At 39.6% G+C, this 26,029-nt stretch overlaps 1 protein-coding gene across 2 annotated transcripts in view; it reads right to left on the minus strand.

Annotated features, from left to right (window-relative positions):
* Positions 1-2,277: 2,277 nt before the first annotated feature.
* ZDHHC9 (zinc finger DHHC-type palmitoyltransferase 9) overlaps positions 2,278-26,029 on the minus strand; it is a 32,154-nt gene continuing 8,402 nt past the window's right edge. For both annotated transcript variants that reach the window (XM_058712373.1, XM_058712372.1), the window contains 8 exons: positions 22,317-22,477; positions 17,486-17,644; positions 11,419-11,556; positions 10,423-10,461; positions 9,555-9,667; positions 8,213-8,316; positions 7,713-7,809; positions 2,278-3,843 (listed from right to left, as the gene is read on the minus strand). In XM_058712373.1, the coding sequence (XP_058568356.1) occupies positions 3,727-3,843; positions 7,713-7,809; positions 8,213-8,316; positions 9,555-9,667; positions 10,423-10,461; positions 11,419-11,556; positions 17,486-17,644; positions 22,317-22,477 (928 nt within the window). In that variant the 3' untranslated portion in view covers positions 2,278-3,726. The remainder of the gene's footprint in view (positions 3,844-7,712; positions 7,810-8,212; positions 8,317-9,554; positions 9,668-10,422; positions 10,462-11,418; positions 11,557-17,485; positions 17,645-22,316; positions 22,478-26,029) is intronic.

Consider the following 26,029-nt stretch of genomic DNA (forward strand, 5'->3'; position numbering starts at 1 on the left):
AGTTTACAGATGCAGATTTCTAGTTCCCATTCCCATTTCGTATTTACCCAAAACATGAAATTCACAATGACTTCCTTTTTTGTGAGTTGGGCTTGCATTCTTTAAAACTAATGATATTCACAGTTTTAGCCTTTGGTACTATTTCTAAAGCCTATTGCCTAAGAATAGCAAGTGATTCCTAGAATGTATTCTTAAAACTGACACAAATGTGTTTGGAATTATTGAAAGCACTGTTCTTCTTTAGTAGCACCAAAGCACAAGAGCAAATTACCACTTTTTAAAAACCATTTACTGTGATCCCTTGGTGATTTTCCCTAGCCTGGCCCCAGCCTCAGGAGTATAAAATGAACAGAGCTGGAAGAAAAGGACTAACAGGACTAGGCCATGGAGGGGGGAGGGGGACTAGGTTGCTAGGTTACTGCTTGAGCCATTCAGAGCAGTCCCAGAGGAGTACCAGACACAGAGGACAGGTCCCTCTCCCTGCCCCACTCAGCTGAGGGCCCTCTCAAAGGAAGGGGGGGCACAAAAGGTGGGGGAGGGGCTGGTCACTCACACTAGGCACAACAAGTAAAGAAACAGACATCCCTGTATTTCTAAAACCATTCAAGTCTCCTTCATTGATTGGCTTCACCCCAAAAAGAAAGATTTCTTTATTAAGAAATACCAGAAAGAGAAAAACCTACCACACATACACATTTGTAGGCTCACACAAAAGTGCAGAGATTTACATATTAAATTGCATTTAAGTTAGAAAATAGATTTAAAAACAAAATACTTTTTTCCCCCAACAATGTAAAGAGATTTGGTCAGTAGGAAAAGGGGCCGTAGGGGTAAAGGCAGGAAGGTCGGGGCAGGAAGAATGGAATTTAGCTGCTATAGAATTGGAACCCACATCTACCACTGAGGAAAAAAAGCAAGGGGAGAGATGATGTTCTCTGTTAGGGCTAAGAGGGCCCCAGAGCCAAATGGACATGGAGAAGTGTTCCCAAATAGCCAAATTCCACCAACCCCCAGAAGGTTTTGGATCTGTGCCAGCCATCCTTCTGGGGAAGTGGGGTGCATAGGAAACTTAAGGGATGGAGAGGAAGGGGAGAGGTGGAAAGAATGTCAGCCATTGAAAAGAGTGAACAATTTAAGGCCTATTCCCCTGGGAAGGACCAATTCTTCAATCTCTTTTCTGATCGGAACTCAGACTAGGGACAATCACAGCTGGTGCATGGTATGAATGGGACAGATCTTCAGGCCAAGGTCTTAAATACAGAAGATTTATAAAGGAAAAGAAAGAGGGCAGGGAGTATGAAAATGCAGAAACTTAAAAAAAACTCATTTCACACTAGAGATAAGGGATTTCCGTGTTTACCATTCACCTCAGAAAGAGAAATTTTCTCTGACAGATCTCAGGGACAGCAGAAAAGTCATTGAGGTAAGTTGGGCGAGGAGAGAAATCTGTCCAAACCCAAGAGAAGACATGGGCTGAGACAGAGTAGGCTGAGAACTGACTAAAAAGGGGTTCATCTGAGTGTCAGGTTAACTGAAAAAATCTAGTAACTTCCAAACTCTCCAGGCTTGGCCTTATATTGAACTAACTCAAATCTAACTACAAGAATAAAACTGAGAGATCCAGAAAAAGAATGGGAAAGTAGAGGCAGAAAGGAGAGGAATCTGAGACAGTCAGAGCCAGTCTCCCCACTCTCCCTAAAGATTGCTAAACTCAAACCTTGCTACAAGAAAAATAGGAAGACATACGAAAAATCTGCAAGCAGCCAAACTTAATTAATTGTGATTAACTGGGAAGGGTGAGATAGGTATTGGTAAGGAGTCTTGACTTTAGACCATTTAAAAAGAAATATATACCATCGCTTGTAAAAGATCACTAACAAAATATTTCCAAGAGGGGGCCCTGATGAGCCTGCTTTAATAACTAAGACTCATTTGCAATTAACAGCATCCCTCTGCATAAAAACAATATTTTAATAAAGAATGTGTTCTCTTGAGTAAATACAATCCCCTCCAACCCTCCCAATCTTGCTAACACTGTATATTGCCTTGAAAGCCCTTTCTTCATAGCCCAGAATAAGGTAAACATCGGCCCAGAATGTAGTATAGATCAGTGGAGAGTTTGGGAGCTATCTCTCTAACCCAAGGACCCCGTAGAAAATGGAAGTATGGGTAGTAACAAGCAACCCCTTCAACCCCCACCCCCAACCCCCACCCCCAAAGACATTCACACCCTCATGGTAGTTCTTGAAATGGAAAGGGGAAAGAGGAGGCAGGCAGTTTGCATTAGACACAGTTTAATCACCTTCAAATAGATTAAAAGTTCTGGTTTACACTCCCCCCACCCCTCCCCGTAAGTCATCCAGACAGGACCCTGGCTTAGAAAGAGAAAAACACAGGTGCTCTAGGAAATATAGCCACATATAATACATAAATCTTCTTCCCTGAAATAGAGCAGATCCTGAGCAGAGCTGACTGGGGGCCACAGCCCACCCCCAGGGTGAAGCGGCTCTGGGACTCTGCCGGTGGAAGTGCTGGAAGAGTGGGGCTTGGAGGAAGCCCCCGTGTGGTTACCAAGCCCGAGGTGGGCCAAGGCCTTGGAGTGGGTTTACCCGGGAGGGCAGCAGTGCTGGGCTTTCCCTCCTCACTCAGCCGAGGCCTAATGGAAGTACTGGTTATTCTTTTTTTTTTTTTCTTTTTTGAGGGGACATAGGGGAGAGGAGAGGAGAGGAGAGCCTCTCTGTGCCTTGGTTTCCCCATTTGTGCATTCAGGGCCTCTACAGGCCTCACACAAGGAGTCTGAGGGGGTAGTGTTTAAGTGAGCACTCAGGCTTCCTCTGAGGAAAAGGAACCACCAAAGTGCACACTTTTATTACTGCCATTCCTGCTCCTAGTGGGAGCAAGAGTTAAAAGGAAAACAAAAGGAGCTAATGAGAAAGGAGGAGAGATGAGACAAAGAGTGCGAGGGGCCATGCCATTGGCATCTCATAAATTCTTACTAAGAATGGCACAGGTATTAAAAAGGTTCCGGTAGTCTACAAGAAATGTGAATCGTTGTCTCTACTGCAACTACTTACATATATCTAACTGGAAACGGGTGGGGTTTGGGTGTTAGAAAGTGGGCAGGGGACAAAGGAGAAACTACATGAATAAATACAAGTGGAAGGTACCTGCCCCATTCCTGAAAGGATTTGCTGGCAATGTTGGCACTTTGTAGCCAGGAGAATCCTCCAACCCCACCCTCCACCCTCTTCACTTCTGAAAGCCCCAAGAATCCCTTTAGGATTCCCTGGCCAGAGTTCTCTATGACTGCCTCTGGACTCATGGCATGCAGCAGTTTGAGAGGATTTGAGCCAGTCTCAAGACCCTTTATCCCCAGAATTGGACCACTGACCCCAAGCAGGAGAGCTGGGACCTGGAGGAAAGAGAAGGGAGTCCAAGGAGACTCCATGGCTGAGGCCATGGAAAGCCAGTGCTGGGGTCCAAGAGACCCATTTGTCCAGTTACCAGAGGTGACTGACATCTTCTGCAACTGTCTTGAGTCCAGAAATTAAAAAAAAAAAAAAGCTTGCAGCAAGAAAATGCCAGTGTGCAATTGTGTGAATAAAGACCAAAGAAAAATAGTAACAGGGACAGCTCACTTGCTCTCTGTCTCAGGTTTATATCTTCTCCCCTTAAATCTCTCACAGCCCTAATTAAACACAAACAAAAGTCTCTTCCATAGATAGGCTACTTCTCAGCTTCAGTCACCTCCTGTGGTGGCTCTGGGGGCTCTGGGGGTGGCATCTCTTCAGGAGTGCTGGTGTCCTCCGGCATCTCATTTGGGCTCAGATGTTCTGTTGGGGCCTGAGAAGAAAAACATATCAAATTCAATACAAGGCTCGCCCTCAACATCCAAATGGAGATAATCCATAGACACTGAACTCTTCCTCTCAACCCATCAACCACACTGATGCTACAGATATGCAGCCACCCACACCAAACTCAGAACCAAGACTAAACTATTGTCTTCTCAGCAAAATGCATCTGAAGTTAAGTTCTAGTCTTCACTGTCTGTAGAGGATAGATGTTTCCATTATTATTCATGATAATAATAAAAGGGACCACAAATAATTATGCAGACACCCCCCCTTCATAACAGAATGCTATAACATACTTGTCTAACATAGGCCTGATTCAGTGGTTCTCAATCTTTTTTTTTTCTTCGCCCTAACATACAGCTCAATAGAACAGTGATTCTAAACCAAATAGGGTGGGGTGGCAAAATCTTCAGATGGTATATGTGGTAGGAAAATGCCCCTTGAGTGATTCTAAAATACTACCCTTCCCTTCATTCAACTTAGAGCTACTAACCTAGATTGTTACGATTTAAGATCATATTCATCAGAAAAATGATATTCAAAATGATGATAACAATTTATAAACAAGAGTTTGCTGTATTTTCAAAAAAAGAAAATTCAAAATTTAGGAAAGGCAAAGTAGAGAACAATGATCTACTTTACAAAAAATCATTCACTTAAAAGTAGGATTCTATTTGAAAAGAAAGTTCAAATCTACTAAAAATCTATTACAATAAACAAGTCCAGCAAGGTTTCAAGACACAAGATCAATATACAAAAATCAACTGAATTTCTATAGAGTGCCAATGTACATTCCAAAAATGAAATTAGGAAAATAATTTCACCTACAATAACATCAAAAAGAATAAAATACTTATGAATAAATGTAACAAAAGAAGTATAAAACTTATATTCTGGAGGTGCCTGGCTGGCTCAGTCAGAGGAGCATGTGACTCCTGATCTTAGCATCATGAGTTCGAGCCCCATGTTGGGTGTAGAAATTACTTAAATAAAACTTAAAGAAAAACCTTAGGGGTCCCTGGGTGGCTCAATTGGTTAAGTGTCCGACTCTTGATTTTTGGCTCAGGTCATGATCTCACAGTTTCATGAGTTCACAAGTGAGTGATTTGGGTTCAGGGCTGACAGTGCAGAGCCTGCTTGGGAGTCTCTCTCTGCCCCTCCCCCGCTCATAAGTTTGCACTCTCCCTCTCTTGTTCTCAAAATAAATAAATAAACTTTTTTTAAAAAAACCTTCTACTCTGAAAACTACAAAATATTGTTGAAAGAAATTAAAGAAGATCTAAACAAATGAAGACATCCATGTTAACAGTTTGGAAGACTTTATCTTGTTAGGAAGACAATATTCCAAAAATTGATCTATAGATTCAATGCAATCCCCATCAAAATTCCACCTGGCTTCTAGAGGTACCTGGGTGGCTCAGTCAGTTAAGCATCCATCTGACTCTTGATTTTGGCTCAGGTCATGATCTCTCAGTTTGTGAATTTGAGCCCTTCATCGGGCTCTGTTCAAAGCCTGCTTGGGATTCTGTCTCCCTCTCTCTCTGCCCCTCCCCTGTTCTCTCTATCTCTCTTTCAGAATAAATAAATAAACATTAAAACTTCTTTTTAAAGAAGGTGGCTTTTTGCAAACTGACAAGCTGATCCTAAGATGTATATGGAAATTCAAGGGACCCAGAACAGCCAAACCAATTGAATAAAGAATAAATTGAATGACTCACACTTCCTAAATTCAAAACTTACTACAACACTACAGTACCCAAGACAGTGTGATACTGACATAAGAACAGATATATTGATCGATGAAATAGGATTGAGAGTCTAGAAACAAACTCTTACATTTACAGTCAATTGATTTTTCACAAGGGTGCCAAGAGAATTCAATGGAGAAAAAGCAGTCTTTTCAACAAAGGGTGCTGAGGGGTGTCTGGGTGGCTCAGTCAGTTGATCATCCAACTCTTGATTTTGGTTCAGGTCATGATCTCAGGGTCATGGGATCAAGCCCTACATCAGGCTCTGCGCTGAGCGCGGAGCCTGCTTAAGATCCCTCCCTGCTCTGCCCCTCTGCTGCTCATTCTCTCTCTCTCTCTAAAAAAATAAATAATAAAAATTTAAAAAATGTTTTAAAAAGGGTGCAGAGATATCCACATGCAAAAGAAAGAATTTGTAAGTTAACTTAAAATGGATCAAAGATCTAAATAAGAGCTAAAACTATAAAACTTTTAGGAAAAACAGGCATAAGCCTTCATGACCCTGGATTAGACAATGGTTTCTTACATATCTACTGACACCAAAAGCCCAAGAAACAAACAAACAAAAAAAAGATAAAATGGACTACATCAAAATTTAAACTTTTTGTGCTTCAAAGGACATCATCAAGTAGGTAAAAAGACAGCCCACAGAATGGGAGAAAATATTTGGAAATCATATGTCTGATAAGGGACTAACATAGAGAATAAAGAACTCTTAGAACTCAACAACAACAAAAAAAATTCAAATTGCCCAATTTAAAAATTGACAAAGAATCTGAATAGATACTTCTCCAAAGAAAATAACAAATGGCCAATAAGCTCATGAAAAGATGCTCGGCAGCATTAGGGAAATGCAAATCATAACTACAGTGAGATACCACTTCACACCTACTACGATGGCTAGAACCAGAATGCCAGATAATAATGACAAGTGTTGCCAAGAATGTGGAAAAACTGGAACCCTCATACACTACTGGTGGGGATGTAAAATGGTGCTGCCAGTTTGGAAAACAGTCCAGCAGGTACTCAAAAGGTTAAACATAGAGTTATATGACCCAGTGATTTCACTCCTGGATATATAGCCAAAATAAATACACATGTGTCTATGCAAAAACTTGTACATGAATGTTCATCATTGCATTATTCATGATAACCAAAAGGTGGAAACAACCCAAATGGCTATCAATGAATGTATAAATAAAATGTGGTATTATCCATATAATGGAATATTATTCAGCCATATAACATAATGAAGTATTGCTACATGCTATGACATGGATGAATCTTGAAAATATGTCAAATGAAAGAAGCCACACATTATATGATTCCATTTATATGGAATATACAGAAGAAGCAAATATATAGCAATGAAAGTAGATTAATAGTTGCCTAGGGATGGGGCTGGGGGAACTAGGAGGAAAGAGAGAGTGACTGCTGATGGGTGTAGACGTTTGGTGAGGAGTAAGGAAATGTTTTAAAATTGATTGCTGGGATGATTGCACAACTCTGTGAATATACTACAAACCAGTGAACTATACATTTTAAATAGAGATTTTACAGTATGTGAATTATAGCTCAATAAAGCAATTATACAAAAAGAAAGTTCAAATAATACCTTTTTGGGAACATATTTTATAATGTATATCCTAAACAAGACAGCTGGGAGGTTTTCCACAACATCGACATATTCTAGGGAGGAAGCCCCTTCTACCAAGTTAACCACTCCATTAACTCTAACCCGCTGCCCTGACCCCTATCTTTGCTCTGATAGCATTTTATGCTTCCTTCCTCAAGGCACTTTTCACAACATTGAGCAATGGCCTGTTTTCTTGTCTCTCATCTCTACTAGACAATGAGCTCCTTGAGAGCAGAGACATCTTTGCCTTGTTCACTGGCATATCCCTAGCACCCAGCACAGTGACTGGCACAGAATGTCAAAGAAACTAAATCCACCTTGAGGGCACAAAGATTTGAAGACAATGTCAGTGGAGAAGCAGAGACAGAAGCTGGAGCCACTGGACATGGAATTGCCTAATTGTATCTCAAAGGTGTAAATTTAGCCTACACCTTCTATCGCTGACTCAGCCGTTAAGTCAGGAATACTTACTGGGCTCTGTGGCAAAAGGCTGCTACTGGTCTCTTGAGTACTGGGAGGTCGACTTCCACTTTCCTCCAGTGGCAAAATACCCCTTCGATCCAGCACACTGAAGGAGAGAGGACAGTTAATAAAGCACTTTGTATTCCCCCCTCCACCCACCCACCCCACTGAACCTTGCTGTGTATACTGGAAAACATAAACCTGTCCTTTAGCAATCTAGCATTATCCTAGCACATGCCTCCTGTCTTCCGTTCTTTTTTCATTCCACAAACCAGGGAACACCACATTAACCAAGGAACAAACAGATGAAATAAGAATGAAAGGTCGTCCCTTCAAAACAACTAGCCTGTGGTCTGTGGTCCATGTAGATATAGCACCGAAGGATAATCCCTGGGAAGACCTATCTGACATGAAAAGGCCACATTCAGAAGAATGCATCAGACCAGGTAATAGGATCAGGTTGAATTGCTTGTCCCAAGAGTCCCAGGATTTTCTAGTCCTCTAAGTACCTGGGGGGCAAGGGGCCACACAGCACTTCACAGCAGTTCTTCACAATGTTGCCATGGCTATAGGGATTCTGGACACGATTCTTCCCTGTCCATGAGCCTTTGATCTGCAAGATAAAAGCCAAGGCTTGTATTAAAATTTACGTTGAAGAAATGCAGCATGAAAGGATGAAAACGTTCTGGGGATGGATGGTGGTGATGGTGGCACAACAACGTGAATGTACTTGATACTATTAAATTCTACATTTAAAAATGGCTAAGATAGTACATTTTGTATTACATACATTTTGCCACAACAAGAAAAACAAATACCTGCATAGCCATAGAAAAATGTTCACAATAGAGTGAAAAATCAGAAGCTGAATAATATGTATTATTTTCCACTAAAAATACAAAATATAAGGGCGGCAGGGTGGCTCAGTTTGTTGAGCAACTGACTTTGGCTCAGGTCATGATCTCACGGTTCATGGGTTCGAGGCCCACATCGGATTCTGTGCTGACAGCTCAAAGCCTAGAGCCTGCTTCGGATTCTGTGTCTCCCTCTCTTTCTCTGCGCTTCCCCCACTTGTGCTCTCTCTCTCTCTTTCAGAAATAATTTTTTTAAAAAACATTAAAAAAATTTTTAAATACAAAATATAGGGGTGCCTGGTGGCTCAGTAGGTTAAGCATCCAACTTCAGCTCAGATCGTGATATCAGTTAGTGAGTTCAAGCCCCACATCAGGCTCTTCATTGTCAACACAGAGCCCACTTTGGATCCTCTGTCCCTCTCTCTCTTCCCCCACCCCAAATAAACAATTAAATTAAAAAATACAATATATATATTCATATAAACAAACACAGGAACAGGTCTGAAAGACTACAAATCATACCATTAACAATGGTGAATTTAAATAAAAACTGAAAAGAAACTAATGGTGACATCTAGGAGGTAAAGTTGTAACCTATTTGCTATTGTTTACTCATCTGTATTTTCCGATTTTCTATAATAAACATGGATTAATTGGTAATTTTTAAAAAGCAGGGATTTAGTCAGTGCAACTGTGCCTCTCCATTCCAAATCCAGAGGCACTAACTAGCCTTTAAGGATCTATGAACAGCTGAAGACAGTGTACCTGCTCAACCACTGAACCTCTTCTTCCCAATTCTACATAGGTACTCAGTGCCAGCCAAAGCAGTCTGCTTTCTCCTCCACACAGTGAATTTAACAGTCTCCCACACCAGGTTGCCATTTGCCTCAACCTCCCAAGCCCTGGAGACTCAGTTCTCTGGCAGGTATAGCAGGTAATGACAGAATAGGCTTTGGAGAGGAGAATATGTGATAAGGACAAGGGAAAGTTGACTCACATCTTCATTGGTTGTCTGGTTGAGAGCCACGAGGAAAGTGTGAAATCCAGTCAGTCCCACGACGGACCAGAGTGTGAAGAAGCAAATGAGCACTTCTAGAACAGTGAGGTGATGTTAAGGAATGTTGAAGCAGCTACACCAGGGGACTCAATGCCTCAGCCCATATTCATGGCACCAATCACACCATCTTTACCTCTCAGAACATATATCACAAATGGCCAAGTATCTGTATATAATAACAGATGAATTCTAAACTCAGTGGATATATGAAAGGCAAAGGACCCCTGTGTATTCACTACAAGTAGCTCTCTAACAATTCTTGTGTATTTAAGTGTTCATTTATTTATCATTAGCTCTTTGAAGAGGACATTTCATCAAAGCTAAACAATGTTGGCCATCACTGCCAACGGAAAATCCATCAAAAAATAAACTTTGTAATGAAAAATTGGTGGGAAAAACAGAATGTGACTTCTAGAAATCCCATCTGAATCTCCTTTTCAGAAATGCAACTGCTATACAAAATAAGCCTTAGCTGTAACAAAAAGGTAGGACTTCCATCAAGTGACATAAGAGGTATACTGAAGCAAAGACAGCCCACTAGAGGAGGCAGGGCTGAGACTATGATCAGAAGGACTTAGGAGGGAGGCAGTGGAGAAAGGGGTGAGAGAAGGACCTCCTTTTAAGCCCTGGCCATCTTCCATTCTGGTTGCTACCACTAAGACTACATTTTTTTTTTATTTTAGACTTTGGCACTCTCTGACATCTGAAAAACGAGATGGTGGGAGAACTGCAGAGAGAAAGCCTACTTGAAACTAGTTTAAGAGGGCGTCACAGGGACATACTGCCAGGGGAGGATATGTTCCAGGAGTTTCTTTCAACGTCTCCAGGAAGCCAATTTTCAAGGATTCTGTTAAATTGGGAGGACAAGTGGAAAGAAAAATCAATAACTTTAGTAAAAAATGCACACTTACACTAGTACCCACTCATTTTCCTCCCTCCCTATCCCTTGTTACAAGCTGACAAGAGATTAAGCCCTCACTCAGACAAGGGACTCTCACCTACAAACTGGTAGTCTCCTCACTAAAGAGTTTACATTTTCAATGCAGGACCTGGCACTGGACTAGAGAGTCTGATAGAAGCCAAGCTTCCCACTCCTCTCCCTTTTCCCTAGCCTCCAACTATGAGCACAGATGGGGAATATTCATTCATAGCTGAAAGAAATCAGAAATATCCAAGAAAAATCCTCTCTCCTGATTAACCCGTATCTCTCCCTTATTCAAAATCTAGCTGAGAACTCATCTCTTGATCAAGAGATGCCCCCTTTAACTCCACATCCCATCTGCCTTTAGGGTTACTTGGTAGTTGTGTGTGTGTGTGTGCGTGTGTGTGTGTGTGTGTGTGTGTGTGTGTGTGTGTGCGCGCATGCGCAGACATGTGGGTATGTATTTTCTATCTCCCAAAGTAGACCATGAGCAACTAAAAGGTATTTTGCTGGTATAATCCCTTCTATCACCTGGCACAGGGCAGGTCTTACAAGGCAGAAGAAGAAAGGATGCAGAGCCAACATACATCCTCAGTCTTTGAGACAGCCTCAGAAATGTCCACTAGTCTGGGTACAGGCCATAATCACAGCCTCAACCTTCAGCAGAGGGCCAATGAGAAGGCCAACACACTCAGTAAATACAGATGGATGTGAGCTGAGTTTTGGAGCTCCGCTCAGGAGCAGTGCTCATTTCTACCAGGTCCTAGGGTGCCTTTGCAATAGTAAAGTCCCACCAGGAAACCCAACTTCCCTCAGCTGTCCTTAAGTCTTCTCCCACTCCTCACCCCTATTCCAACAACACACACTGCCTTGCATACTCACTGAGAGCCACATAGACGATGTTGAAGGCGAAGACATAGATCGTGAGGAGGGAGAGAGACAGGATAAAGAGGTAGAAGTAGCGGTAGTTCCTCTTTCCAACACAATTCCCCACCCAGGGGCAGTGATGGTCGAAGCGCTCTGTGGGAGAAAGAGAGAGTCCAGTGCCAAAGCCGCCCAAACAAAGCACACACGACATCTACATAATACCTAATTTAGAGACCCCTAGTGTCACTGCTGATTTCAACTATAAAAAACACTGGTTTCTATTTTTCACTTTTTCACTATGTTTTCATAGTCATCTCATTTGATCCCCACAATCACCCTGGAAGTTGAGCAAAATAAGATATTCTTTTCCTCATTTTACAGTTGGAGAAACTAACGCACTGAGGGATCAGTGCCTCAATGCCTCACTGCTAGTTGACAAGAGACTTTGCTTTTCCAAAGAAAAGCCTTTGGTGGACTTACTAAGTTCAGGAAGAATAAGTAAGTGAAAATACCCAAGGAAAGTTTTAAAAAATGAGTAGTGTGGTTTTTCTTAACCTCTAGTTATTTTTTTTTTAAATGATAAAACTAGGTGGCTCAGTCAGTTAAGCATCCGACTTTGGCTCAGGTCACGATCTCACAGCTCATGAGTTCAAGCCCCACGTCGGTCTATGTGCTGACAGCTCAGAGCTTGGAGCCTGCTTCGAATTCTGTGTCTCCCTCTCTCTCTTTCCCTCCCCGCTCGCATTCTTCTGTCTGTCCGTCTGTCTCTCTCTCTCAAAAGTAAATAAACATTAAAAAAATTTAAAAATGATAAAACTACAACACTTAAAATGATGTGGCATAGCTCAATGGAATGGAAAGTACCCAGAAAGTCTCTACAATATTTAAGAATTTACTGTCTAATAAAGGCAGTTCTACAGAAACAGTGGTGAAAGGAAGTATTATTCTATAAATAACTGACACAATTGGCTACTTGGTGGAAAATAAAGTTAGATTTTTTTTCTCCTCATACAATTAATCAAAATTAATTCCAGATGAATTAGAATTACATGTAAAAACAGAGTACAACCATAAAATAACTATAAAGAATAGATGAACATTTATCCCCTGTAGAGCAGGACGTTTTTAGCATAAAAGTAATGGAAGAAAACACAGATGATAAAGAAAAATATATTTGACTCCATAAACCTTAATATGCATTTTATATATGTTAAAAATACTATAAAGAATCTTTAAACAGGAAAAAAAACCAATGGGAATGTATGTAAATTTGTACGTTAGTATATGAGAAGTCCTTACAAATCAATAACAAAATACAAATACTCCTTTAAGAAAATAGTCAAAGGGCAAAAAGAGACAGTTAACAAATACCACATAAACATATATTTAAATGTTTTCAGATTCACTAATGATTCAGTGCAATACTAATACAACAATAAGACAATTTTTGCCTATTGAAATAAGAATATAAAAATAACATCCAGTGCTGGTGAGAATAGCATGGAATGGACACTAATATACTCTTTGTGGGAGTATAAATTGAAACTTTCTGAAAAGCAATTTGGCAGTATGTGTCAACAGCCTTAATAAGGCTAACACCGCTTTGGCAAAATAAATTCATTTTTAGTAATTTCTCTTAGGGAAATAGAGATATGCACAGAAATTTAAGTTTAGCAATTTTTTACTAGTGTTTTTTATTGTGGTAAAATATAAAGCATGCATTTTGCCAATTTATTCATTCTAAGTGTACAACTTAGTGGCAATTACTACATTCACGATGTTGTGCAACCATCACCACTACCTATTTCCAAATATTTTCATCACCCCCAAAAAGAAACTCTGTACGCATTAAAGAGTAATTCTCTGTTTTCCCCTTCCCCCAGTCCCTGGTAACTTCTAATCTTTCTATCTCTATGTCTATTCTACATATTTCATATTAGTGGAATCATACAATATTTGGCTTTCTCTGTCTAGCTTCTTTCACTTAGCATGTTTTCAAGATTCACCCACACTGTAGTATGTATCAGCACTTCCTTCCTCATTATGGCTGAATAATATTCCATTGTATGGATATACCACATTTTGTTTATCCATTCATCTATTGATGGACACTTGGGTTGTTTCCAACCTCTGGCTTCTGTAAACAATGCTGTCATGCTCACTGATGTACAAAAATGTTTGAGTCTCTATTTTCAACTCTTTTTGGTATTGATATGGACAGAATTGTGTCTCCCCAAAATTCATATGTTGAAGCCCTAACCCCCAATGTGACTGTATTTAGAAACACGGCTTCTAAGGAGGTAACTAAGGTTAAATGTCATAAGCGTAGGGCCCTAATCCTGTAAGATTGGTATCCTTATAAGAAGATGAGACACCAGGAGTGCATGAATATAGAAAAAGGTCACATGAACACAGCAAGAAGGTGGCCCACCTGCAAGCCAGACAGAGAGACCTCACCAGAAATCAATCCTGCCTGTGAAAAAATAAATTTCTGTTGTTTAAGCTACCCAGTCTGTTGTATTTTGCTATGGTAGCCTGAGCAGGCTAATTTAGGTATGTATATATATGTACACACACACACACACACACACACACACACACACACACACACAAGGGGTGGAATTGTTGGGTCATATGATAATTTTAATTCTATGTTTAACTTTTTGAGGAACTGCCAAGCTGTTTTTCACAGTGGCTATGTCATTTCATATTCCCACCAGCATTGTATGAAGGTTCTAATTTCTCCACATCCTGAAATTTAATCATTTTGATTGCAGTGCAATAATAATGAATAAAATGGAATAGTAAATAATATTTAATTATAGGAAACTGCTTAAATAAACTAGAATATTGAAAAATTTTAAAATAAACTAGAATGTAGCCATATGATGGATTATGCAGTCATTAAAATAATATATTCAAAACACATTTATTAAAGATCTGGAAAAATACTCAGGATATAATGTTAAGTGACAAAGGCAGGATTAAAAACTCTATCATGTGTGATCTATATAAGATCTAAATAAGTGGTACTGGAAGGAGATACAGCAAAATGGAGACTAAATTTGGGATTAAATTTTATTTATACTTTCTGTACTCCCCATATTTTGTACAATGAACATGGATTATTTTAATGAAAAACACACAAAGAATAAAATACGTCATTTTTAAAAAGCAATAAGCTATGCACGGGTCAAAATAAAGACTTCAAGAATGGTACACCTCCTGGGGCACCTGGGTGGCTCAGTTGGTTAAGCAACTGACTTTGGCTCGGTCATGATCTCACAGTTTATGAGTTTGAGCCCCGTGTCGGGCTCTGTGCTAACAGCTCAGAGCCTGTAGCCTAGTTCAGATTCTGTGTCTCTCCCTCTCTCTACCCCTCCCCCTCTCTCTATCCCTCCCCCGCTCATGCTCTGTGTCTCTCTGTCTCTCAATAATAAATAAATGTTAAAAAAAGTAAATAAATAAATAAAAATTAAAAAGAATGGTACACCTCCTGATTAAAGGGCTACAATATATCTTTTCAGAAAAGAAAAAGATGTAGAGAAGACACACACAAGTAGTAAGAATGGTACATCTCCTGACTAAAGGGCTACAATGTATCTTTTCAGAAGAGAAAAAGAAGATGTAGAGAAGACACACCCAAGTGGTTAGGGTAATACCTGAATCAAGAATTACAGATATAGCCTCACTTTAATCAAACTTGCCATAAAAATATTGGAAACTGTAGATTTATACAGATTTATTTTCACTACATTTTAAATTATACTTTTTCTGATAATATAATTAATATACTCTCATCATAGAAAACTTGAAAAAAATAAAAAAGAAAATGAAGGAAAACAGCATCACTCAAAATTCCACAACCTATAGATAATAAACTATAAGCCTAAGCATTCTGGTGTATTTCCTTGCATATATCTTTTTTTTTTTTTTTTTTAATTTTTTTTTCAACATTTTTTATTTTATTTTTGGGACAGAGAGAGACAGAGCATGAACGGGGGAGGGGCAGAGAGAGAGGGAGACACAGAATCGGAAACAGGCTCCAGGCTCCGAGCCATCAGCCCAGAGCCTGACGCGGGGCTCGAACTCACGGACCGCGAGATCGTGACCTGGCTGAAGTCGGACGCTTAACCGACTGCGCCACCCAGGCGCCCCACCTTGCATATATCTTTACATATACTTATATTTTTTCAAATGTGCAACTGAGATCATACTATAAATGTAGCTTATTTCTTGTTTTATTTCATTTAGCTTTCTGATATGAGCTTTTTCCATAAGTCTATTGCATAAATGTCCCACAATTTATTTGACTGCTTATCTACTGGTGGACAATTACATTTATTGAATTTTTAATCATTATAATAATCCTGAGATAAATATTTCCATACCTAAACCTTTTACCACATCCCTGATTATTTTCTTAGGACAGGTCTCTAGAAAAGGAATCACTAGCATCAAAGGGTATACATGTTTTAATAAGGCTTTTAAGAATCTCACTAGGTTGTCTTCCAAAAACTTTGTTCCAATTTACACTCTTACCAGGGTAGGACTAAGCATTATCAGGTTTTCCTTGCTAATATTCTAGATTTTAAAAGATCCTGTTTTATGGGGCGCCTGGGTGGCTCAGTCGGTTAAGCGTCCGGCTTCGGCTCAGGTCATGATCTCACAGTCTGTGAGTTCGAGCCCCGCGTCGGGCTCTGTGCTGACAGCGCAGAGCCTGGAGCCTGCTTCAGATTCTGTGTCTCCCTCTCTCTCTGCCCCTCCCCTGCTCATGCTCTGCCTCTCTCTGTCTCAAAAATAAATAAAAACATTAAAAAAAAAAAAGATCCTGTTTTAATTTTTATTTTTTTGATTTTTAGTATGGATGAATTTTTTTCTTGTTAACTAGTTAATTGCATTTCCTGTTTCATAAACTGTCCATATTTCTACTGGAATGTTACTGCTTCTTTTTTTTAAAGCAATTTGTATGAGTTCTTTATATTTAAGAATATTAATAAGGAGAGGGAATTATTTATCAAAACCCTCACATCTGACCTTCTTGAAATATCAAGTTTCCTGGCTAATTTAAAATGAGTTTTAATTTATAAAAATCCTATCTACACACAGATTTTTACCATATAAAGTAAGATATATCTTCCCAACCTTTGCCTAAAGAATTGGCTAATAAGAAGAAAGCAATGTACTCAGTCAGGCATGTTCCATGGCATATATAAAGAATGCTAGAAGTACGCTTATTACATATATATATATATATGAAGTATACATATAAGAAGTATGTATATATATATATATAAAGAGTTGCACATATATGTCTATTGATGGATATGTTTACTGCCTGTTTCTGATCTTTCTCAGGGTACAGCACACATGAGGCAATGCTTACAACTAAGCCACATATATGCAGATAGAAGCACAGACCCATGTATTATGCACACCTGCCACCCTTGCAGCATTAGCAGAGAAAGTTAAAATGAGTTTTAGGATCAGACCTGTTCCAGTTTCATCTCACATTAATTACATGAACCTGCACAAAGGTGCTTCACCTATTTCCTCATCTGTGAAAAGGGGATAATACCTCATGGGGTTTTACAAGTCTTAAATGAGAGAAAGGGAAAGCGCTTAGCACAGTGCCTCCTATATAGTAGTATCTCAATAAATCTTAGCAACTTTCTTCTTCTTGGGAACAGTACTTATATATCCCTTCTTTCCCCGAAGTTGCCCTCCAGTGGACTAGGGTTTTCTTCCCCCTACATAAGATGGGTTCCACTTGAAACAAATCCAGTCAAGAAAAATGCAGATCTTAAAAACAGGTAAAGTTTACTTCCCCATTTACCAAAAAGGTTTTTTTTAGTAAATTTTAGACCAGAGGATATTTAAAATAAGATTTGATCTACACAAGTACAGTTGCTTTTTCACTTGTTCAGAAGCTTGCTTCCTATCTAAAGTTTCCTAACTAAATCTAGCTTATTTCCTATGTAAATCTGTCTTCCCACCCCTATTGATTTTTCCCTAGAAAAATAACCCTGACCCTCTCCAACTCAGCCTTTTCCTCAGACAAAGCCCCTTTGGTTTTACTCACCCACACAGTTGTCACAGATGCTGCAATGGGAGGCCCGGGGTGGCCGGAAGATCTTGCACGTATAACAGTATTTCAGCTTCACAATCTGGTTGTTTATCTGAAAATTCTTGATACGAGGAGGTGGTCGCTGGCCCTGGGGCACTGCACCATTGGTAGCCTCTGAAGATCAGTAAAGACAGTTACTATCACTGCTAGCTAGCCATTATTTGAGTCCAAAAGTCCCACCACTTCTCAAAAAGCAATGGGAGTACTCAATAGTGCCCTAGGGCCCACTGTTTTCTACAGACTAGCATTCCAGAGGACACTTTCAACATCACAGTGTCCCCCCAAATTCCACTGAATGCCATGCAATTCTTTTGTGCATATGTGAAAAAGGGTTTCTTCAAGTTTTGTTTTGTTTTGTTTTTTGCAGATTACAAAGAAAAGCATTCATAAAAGAAATAGAAATGGCTAAAAAATATATGAAATGAGGGGCACCTGGGTGGCTCAGTTGGTTAAGTATCTGACTTCGGCTCAGGTCTTGATCTCATGGTTCATGAGTTCAAGCCCCACGTCAGGCTCTGTGCTGACAGCTCAGAGCCTGGACCTGCTTTGGATTCTGTGTCTCCCTCTCCCTCTCTCTCTCCTGCTTGTTCTCTCTCCAGAGCGCCCCTCTCCTGCTCGCGCTCTCTCTCGGTCTCAAAAATAAACATTAATATATATATAATATATATATTATATATTCCATATACATTATATATAATATATATATTATATATTCCATATATATTATATATAATATATATATTATATATTCCATATATATTATATATAATATATATATTATATATTCCATATATATTATATATAATATATATATTATATATTATATATAATAAACATTAATATATACATATAATGAAAATACCCAAATTCACTAACAATCAAAGACATAAAAAAAAACCAACACAGATACTGTTTCTACCTACTATATTAACAAATATTAAAAAGAATAAGAATACCCAATGTTGACAAGGATGGGGAGAAGGTATTTTTATATATTACTGGTAAGCAATAAAGCAGTGGCTCCCAAAACTTTAAAGGTCTATATTTTTTGATCCATCAATTCTATTTCTAGGAACTTAACAAAATTACAAAGAGATATACAAAAGATGTTGGTGGAAGGATTATTTGTCACAGAGTCCCTTTTAATAGTGAAAACGTGAAAATAACCTCAGTGTCACAATAGGAGGTTGGTTAAGTAAATTATGATACATGCACAGGATGGAACATTATGCAACCATCTAAAATGATGTAGACAAGTGAATGAAGACACAGGACAATATTCACAATGTATTGCAAAATGAAAATGTAAGCTAAAAAGCAACATGCATAAAAATATATTATCTTGCAAAAATAAAATATATGCATGAAAAGAGAGTGGTAATACTTAGAATCAGAAAAACAACCTTTTAAAAATAAGAGTAATGTGTGCTTATTGTAAAAGGCTTGGAAAAAACAGAAAATACATATAAGAAAAAATAAAAATCACTGACAGTCTCTCAACTCAAGGATACCCATGCATTTTGGTATATTTCCTTAACAGATAAATAAACATTCATGATTTTTAAAAATTTGAGATATAGATATGATTTTGTACCCTATATTTTTCACTTAACATTATATGGTGAATGTTTTTCCATGGTTGTTAAATTCTCTTCCAAAAAGATGAATATTGGCAATATAATAATATTCCATCATATGCACATCCTGTAATTTATTTGACCATTCCATATAGTGGCGCATTTAAGTGGCCTCTGAGTTTTTACTATTTAAGTGATGTTGCATGCAAACACCTAAAATATCACAGATAAAGCTTAAATCCTCTTTGATCACCACTCCAATCCCAGTTCCCACCTCCCTTCCCCAAGAATATATACGTGTGTTAAAATTAATTTCTAAAACAGAAAGATAAAAAAGAAAAGCATGTTGAAATCTGAGTAGTAAATATGAAGTTGCTGGCATTAAAATAGCTAGGCCCATATTAAAAAGAAAAAAAGTTTGGGCTTAAAATTTCGGCTCAGGTCATGGTCTCACAGTTGTAAGATTGAGCCCCATGTCTGACTGTGCTGACAGCGCAGAACCTGCTTAGGATTTCTCTTCCCGCCCCCCCCCACTCTCTGCCCCTTCTCTGCATGTATGCTCTCTCGCTCTCTTTTTCTCTGAAAATACATTTTTAAAAAAGAAAAGGACAAAGGAAAAAATGCTGAGCTAAAAATCCTTCTGTACTAATTTGTATAACTCTCTGATTATTTCCTTTAGCTAAACTCTAAGCGAAGTGGAATTACCAAGTCAAAGGGTATGAACCCTTAAAACCCATACTGCTTATTGCCAAAATGCTTCCCAGGCAGATTGTATCAATTTGCATGCCCATCCATCTGTAGCGTATGAGAATGCCTGTCTTGTTGCCCCCTAGATGTGCAGGATAATTCTAAAAACAGAATAATTTTTCAATTCACTTTGATTTTAAAAATATCTACCATATGGAATTTTTTTCCTTTTTTTGAAGAGTGGGGTAGATGCTGTGAAATCAAACAATAACAGTGTGTCACAAGTCTTAAAAGGATGATAGCTATTCATTAGAGAATGATAAAAGTACCAGCATGCCACCTTAATATTCCTTTGCATGTGCTTTACATGAGGGCACCTGTGAGATACAGTTCATGGTTTGTCCTCCCCATGAGGCACTATGATACAAGGAAATCACAGTGTTGCCTGCTGCCCATCCCCCAGCCCTCATGCACAGCATACCCAGCATAGGGCTGAATGTAGTGTTGACAAAAACTTGCTAACATAAACATATGTATGAACTCAAGAATGCAATCTTCTACACAGAGAACATGCTAAAAGGGGAGGTCAGAATGTGACAGCTCAAACCTGGGCTCTAGGCCCAATGATCTGGCAAAACAGAACTAACCTTGCTAATACCTGCTGTGAGATGCAAAAGACAAGTCAAGGCACTGCCTTGACCTTCAGTTTCTACATATGTGAATGGAAATGGGATGATAAAAGAATAATCCAGATGGAGAAAAAATGGCACACACAACTCTCCCTCCTATCTTCCTCCTAACTACCCCAGCTTTACCAGGTCTCCCCTGAACTCCGGCTGCACCAACACACCTGGCCTCTTCTTTCTCCCCACCATACCCACCCTCTCCCCATCCCTAAGTAGTTCAGACGTGCACAAGCCTATGTCCCCTTGGCCCAACTAAAACAGGATGGAATTTTTAAAAAAGAAATTCAGGGGCGCCTAGGTGGCTCAGTCAGTTAAGCACCGGGCTTCGGCTCAGGTCATGATCTCACAGTCTGTGAGTTCAAGCCCCACATCAGACCCTGTGCTGACAGTCAGAGCCTGGAGCCTGCTTCAGACATGTGTCTCCCTGTCTCTCTGCCTCTCCCCTGCTCATGCTCTGTCTCTCTTGCGTGCTCTCAAAAATAAATAAACATTAAAAAAATTTAAAAAGAAAGAAATTCAGCAAGAAGCCAGAGGTAAATGCAGCTAAAATAAACAAAAGAAATACAAAAGCTTTCAAACCACTCTAAGAGTATCAAACCATCATACTTTACACCTTAAGCTTGCACAATGTTGTGTCAATTATATCTCAATAAAACTGGAAGAAAAAACATCAAATGGAAATGGGAGAAAATATTTTGTTAATAATAGCATGCATATAAACATCAGGAATAAACTCAATATGAGAAATACAGAAACTAGGCTTTAAAACTATAAACATTTTATCCAAGGGCATAAAACTCAATCTGAAAATAAAAACACAACATTTTCTTAGATAGGCAGATAATATTATATAAATGTAGATTCTCTCAAAAAATATAAATGTAATGTAATACCTATTATAACCCTGATAGATTTGTGTGTTTTTAATTAAATAAAATAATATTAAAATAAAAAAACAAACAGTCTAAAAATCTAGAAGCATATTGGTGCTCCATGGGCATAGCTTTTAGTCTTACAACTTCCGGGTCCCTTTCTTCTACTCTGTCTGGCTTGGATGCTGACTCAAGCTACTTGGGTACTGGACTTGCAAACAATTTAGGGAGGCACTGATGTTGGGTCTGCTGGGTTCCCAGTCCCTGCTAGTACTGGTATCACAGCCTTCTTTCCCAGTATGAGCTCCTAGGATATTCCCTCTAGCCCTGGGATCTTCAGCTTTAATTTGTGGAGTCACCCTGGCCCGTGGCTGTTGTATCACTTTATCTCTGTCCCAAAGAGACCTGAAAACTACACTGTAATCAGCCTATAACTGCTTCCATTTCCTTCCTTTACCTTCCTAGAATTCTCAATGGTTCTTGGCACCATGGCTGTCTCCTCTCATCTTGTGTATTCCCTTAAATCAGGAATTCTTGGTGGGGCCCATGAATGTGCTTCAAAAGATCCACAAGTCCCTGAAATTACAGCCACAATTATATGTATATGTAAACATATAAGAATATTTTTTATGAAAAGAAGGCTTATAGCTTTCATCAAAAAAATCGAATGCGTTGATGACCCTTCAAAAGTAAAAAAGGCCATCCTCTTGGGAACACTGCAGCAGGACCTTGGTAACAAACCCCTACTGAAATGCAACCCAACACAAGAAAGTATGAAGCATATGGCTTTCAAATCTTGCTAAACCTGCCTTACCAAATTCATAGGGTGGTCATGATCTCAGATTCAATTTCTTACAGGGAAAAGGCTAGAAATGATTCTTAATCTGCAACTACATGATTCTATTCCCTTAGTGATTAAAGTCACCCACTGCACAGCATCTTGCCAGCTGGTTAGAAAACTCACCTATCTCCATTTCTATGAAAGCTGCTTCGTCTGGTAGGGCCCGCGGGATCACTCCAGGGTCACTGAAGCTGGTCCTCAACAGTGTAGCCATGGAGAAAAGGAAGAGCATGGCAGCAAACACAGGGATGGCAGGAGACAGCTGGACAGCCAGGTAGCGGCATCTGAAGAAAGCAGCCAATTGAACATTTAGTTATACCTACCCTGTATTGACCTCAAATTGTTACCAGCATGTCGATCGGGTCTCCACAAGAAAATCGGCAGTACCTTGAGGGAAGGGACCATGTTTTTTCTTCTCTTGAATTACCCATAACTCCTTATATATGGTTCTGCACATAATAGGAAATCAACAATTATTTGATTGGTGGACCTATAACCTAGAGAAGACAGTCTCAAGGGACTTCTCCTATCACCAAGTCCAGTCCCTCCTTTTGGCCTGCTGAAAACCCCATTTCCTCTGTGCCTCATGAAAGGCTCACACCTATTAAGGTCAGGGAAGCAACTGAGCCTGGACTTGTTATTACCATAGGTTGCTCTTACTCTGGGAATGTGTAGAGCTTTTCAAAAACACTCATCTAGCATTAGGCCTGAGCTCAAGGAGGAGGAAGAAAAGATGAGGACCATTTATGAAGCAGGGTCCCAGTGTCAGACAGAGGGTAGGTCTGGCATGCTTCAAAGCCAATGAAAAGTTTCTGGGCTGCTGACTGACTTTGAAACATCCATTCTTTTCTCTCCTCAATGAGCTCTGCTAGTAGGTGCCTACTGACGTTAGGCAAGGAAAATCTCCTAGCACCCCTTCTCAACATAATGTTCCCTCCCCCTTTCCTCATAATTCATCTGGAAGACTACCCCTCTTCCTCTCTGGATATCCCAGCTCTACTCATCTTTCAGGTCCCAGAGACATCAATGCCATCATTGTCATCATCACAATTTACTGAGCATTCACCATATGCCAGGCATTGCACTAAGCCCTTTATATGCACCATCTCATTCAATTCTCACACTAAATCCACAAGGTAGATTTGATAGAGAGAGGTCTTAGAGAGGTCTTGCCTCCTCTGAAAGGCCTATCCTAAGCTGCACTAATCTCTCCCTTCTCTACCGCTGTCATCCTCATTGCCAGAGCCTTGTATTGTTTCCTAGCTGTTTTTCACTATGTTGACCTCATCTCCCCCAGCTGGACTTCATAAGAGCAAGAACCTTGTCTTTTTTGGAGTGGGAACATTTGGGGTTGAATTGTGGTTCTACCAGCTCCTAGCTGGGTGACTTAATTAACTTCAGTCTCCTTATCTGTGAAATGAGGATAATAATAGCACTACATAGGGTCATTTTGTGTATCAAATGCATGAATATAAATAAAGTACTTAGAACTGTACCTGACACATAGTAAACTTTAAGTAAATGCCAGCTGTTAACAATTACCATCATGCTTCTTTATGTCCCAGAGCTTAATGCAAGTACGGGAACAAAGAAGCTACCAACAAATACTTGTCACATTCAACTGAATTTCAAACCAAATAAATAGGAATATGCAATGAGAGTTATCACTGACCTATTTTTATTCTCTTCCTCCTGGGAGACATTTTTTCATTCAACACAGAGATCTTCTCTTAGAGGCAGACTATAAGTGGATGAGCAAGGACCAGAGGGAGAGCAGAAAAAGTACGCTAAGGAAAAAGGCTTACCTCATCGGCATGGGGATTAAGCAAGCTGCTGTCCATTCAGAGCAAACATTTAACCCCGGGGTTATACATTCGCTGTAGTTTTGGAACAGTCCCCATGAGATCCTCCCCTTGCCTCCCCGCCACACACACAACTGCATGAAGGGTGCAAGTCAACTATAATATTAGGCTGAGCGGTTTGTCATAAAGGTGAACATATGTAGCAAACATGCAAAATGATGTTTGTGGCTTTTTGTTTGCCTGCTTATTTGTTTTTTAACAAAATCCTTGGTCTTAGTCTGCTTTTGTATGACTTACTTCTTTCTAAAAGCTAAGGGTAGGGGACAAAATTTGAAGAACTGAAGGATCTGACTTAGTACAGAGTAATTAAAGCCCCTGCATATCACTACCTTGTGGATTACCCTCTTTTCCATTGTTCCACCTTCAGTATACAGATAATCAAGAAGTGAATTCAGAAACAAAAGTCACCTCCACCTACCAGGGACCCAAAGGACACAAGAGAAATACAAGACTGTTTCACAAGCAAGCCAAGTAAAATTACCACACTAACAGAAAACAGCCATCTTTCTAATCACTGCCCATTTCTAAGATCACTCTTGAAAACAAGTAATGTCTCTAGAACTCGAACTGCTCTGGGTGTACAGCATCCAATAAATAGACTTAGAAAAATCAGAGCCAACCAATCAGCCACCAAAGGGCTTTTAAATTGTCTTATTACAGGAAAAAAAAATAGAGAGGAAAAAGGGGCGCCTGGGTAGCTCAGTTGGTTGAGTGTCTAACTCTTGATTTTGATTCAGGTCATGATCCCAGGGTCATGGGACCAAGCCCTGTGTTGGGCTCTGCACTGAGTGTGAAGTCTGCTTGAGATCCTCTCTCTCTGTCTGCACCTCTCCACCACACTCTCCCTTTCTCTTTCTGTCTCTCCTTCTCTCAAATTAAAAAAAAAAACCAAATAAAAAAAGATAGAAAATATATATACATCTCTCTCTCTCTCTCTCTCTCTCTCTCACACACACACACACACACACACACACACACACACAATGTTAACCCCATGCACAAAGGACCTGAGATTAACTAAGTCCCATTCCAACACCTGCTTGTCAACCAGACAAAGAACAACTTAGATTTGAATTATGCTACGCCATCAAGGATAAAGGTCTCTGTAATCTCCACATGGACTATCTTCTGCACCTGCTAAAACAATCCACTCTGTGTGTCAACAAGTACACAATAGGCCCATTGTATTGTTCTCCAGAGATGAGGCTACTGGCAGCCAGTTGTCACTAGTGAGTGGGTGTGGCTGAGAAGGCAGATGTGGAACCAACAGGCCTTTCCACTCCAAGTAAGAGGAAACTAAGAGAGCCAGTGGCTAAGACTACTGTAAACTATAACATGTCATGTCTGTCTTTAGCAGTTATGATCAAAAATATCCACATAGGTTAATACCATAATTGCAGTAAGCTAGGGGTCTGTCTCTGATAGGAATAGGGTATGTGAAGATTTGGTGGTAATTCCCAATATTGATCTGAAAAGTCAGGAGTATCCTAAATCAGTAATCTGTCTTAGTGAAAGATGGGATCTGTCATCCACAAATATAGGCTGTTTTTGAAACCCCCTAGTACTTTCCATTCATATCACTTCTTGGAATACTAATATCCATACACTTCTTGAAACAGAACTCTCTTTTGTCTTCAAAGTGCCAAGAGACTTTCCCCCTTCTAGAGGGTTTAGTGGTTGCTTTTCTCCCTTGTAAATTTTATAAATGCTACCATGTCCCACTAAGTCTTCATTTATTCGACCTGAAGAGATATCATTATTTTAAGCCATCTTCTACCAACTTCTTGATTGGCCTCAGGCTTCCATAGCTAGGCTAAATGACTGGACTTCCACATGTCCCATGGGCCACATGGTGGTACTGTCTAGCAGTAACCAGCAGTGCCAGGCTGGGCTGGTGTGTCATGTCCCATCCCCCATCCCTAGCACGGTAGTTCATTGGAGGGACAATGATAATGACACAGACTTCAACTGATG

The sequence above is a fragment of the Neofelis nebulosa genome, chromosome X, assembly GCF_028018385.1.
Source record: "Neofelis nebulosa isolate mNeoNeb1 chromosome X, mNeoNeb1.pri, whole genome shotgun sequence".
Classification (NCBI taxonomy): Eukaryota; Metazoa; Chordata; class Mammalia; order Carnivora; family Felidae; genus Neofelis; species Neofelis nebulosa.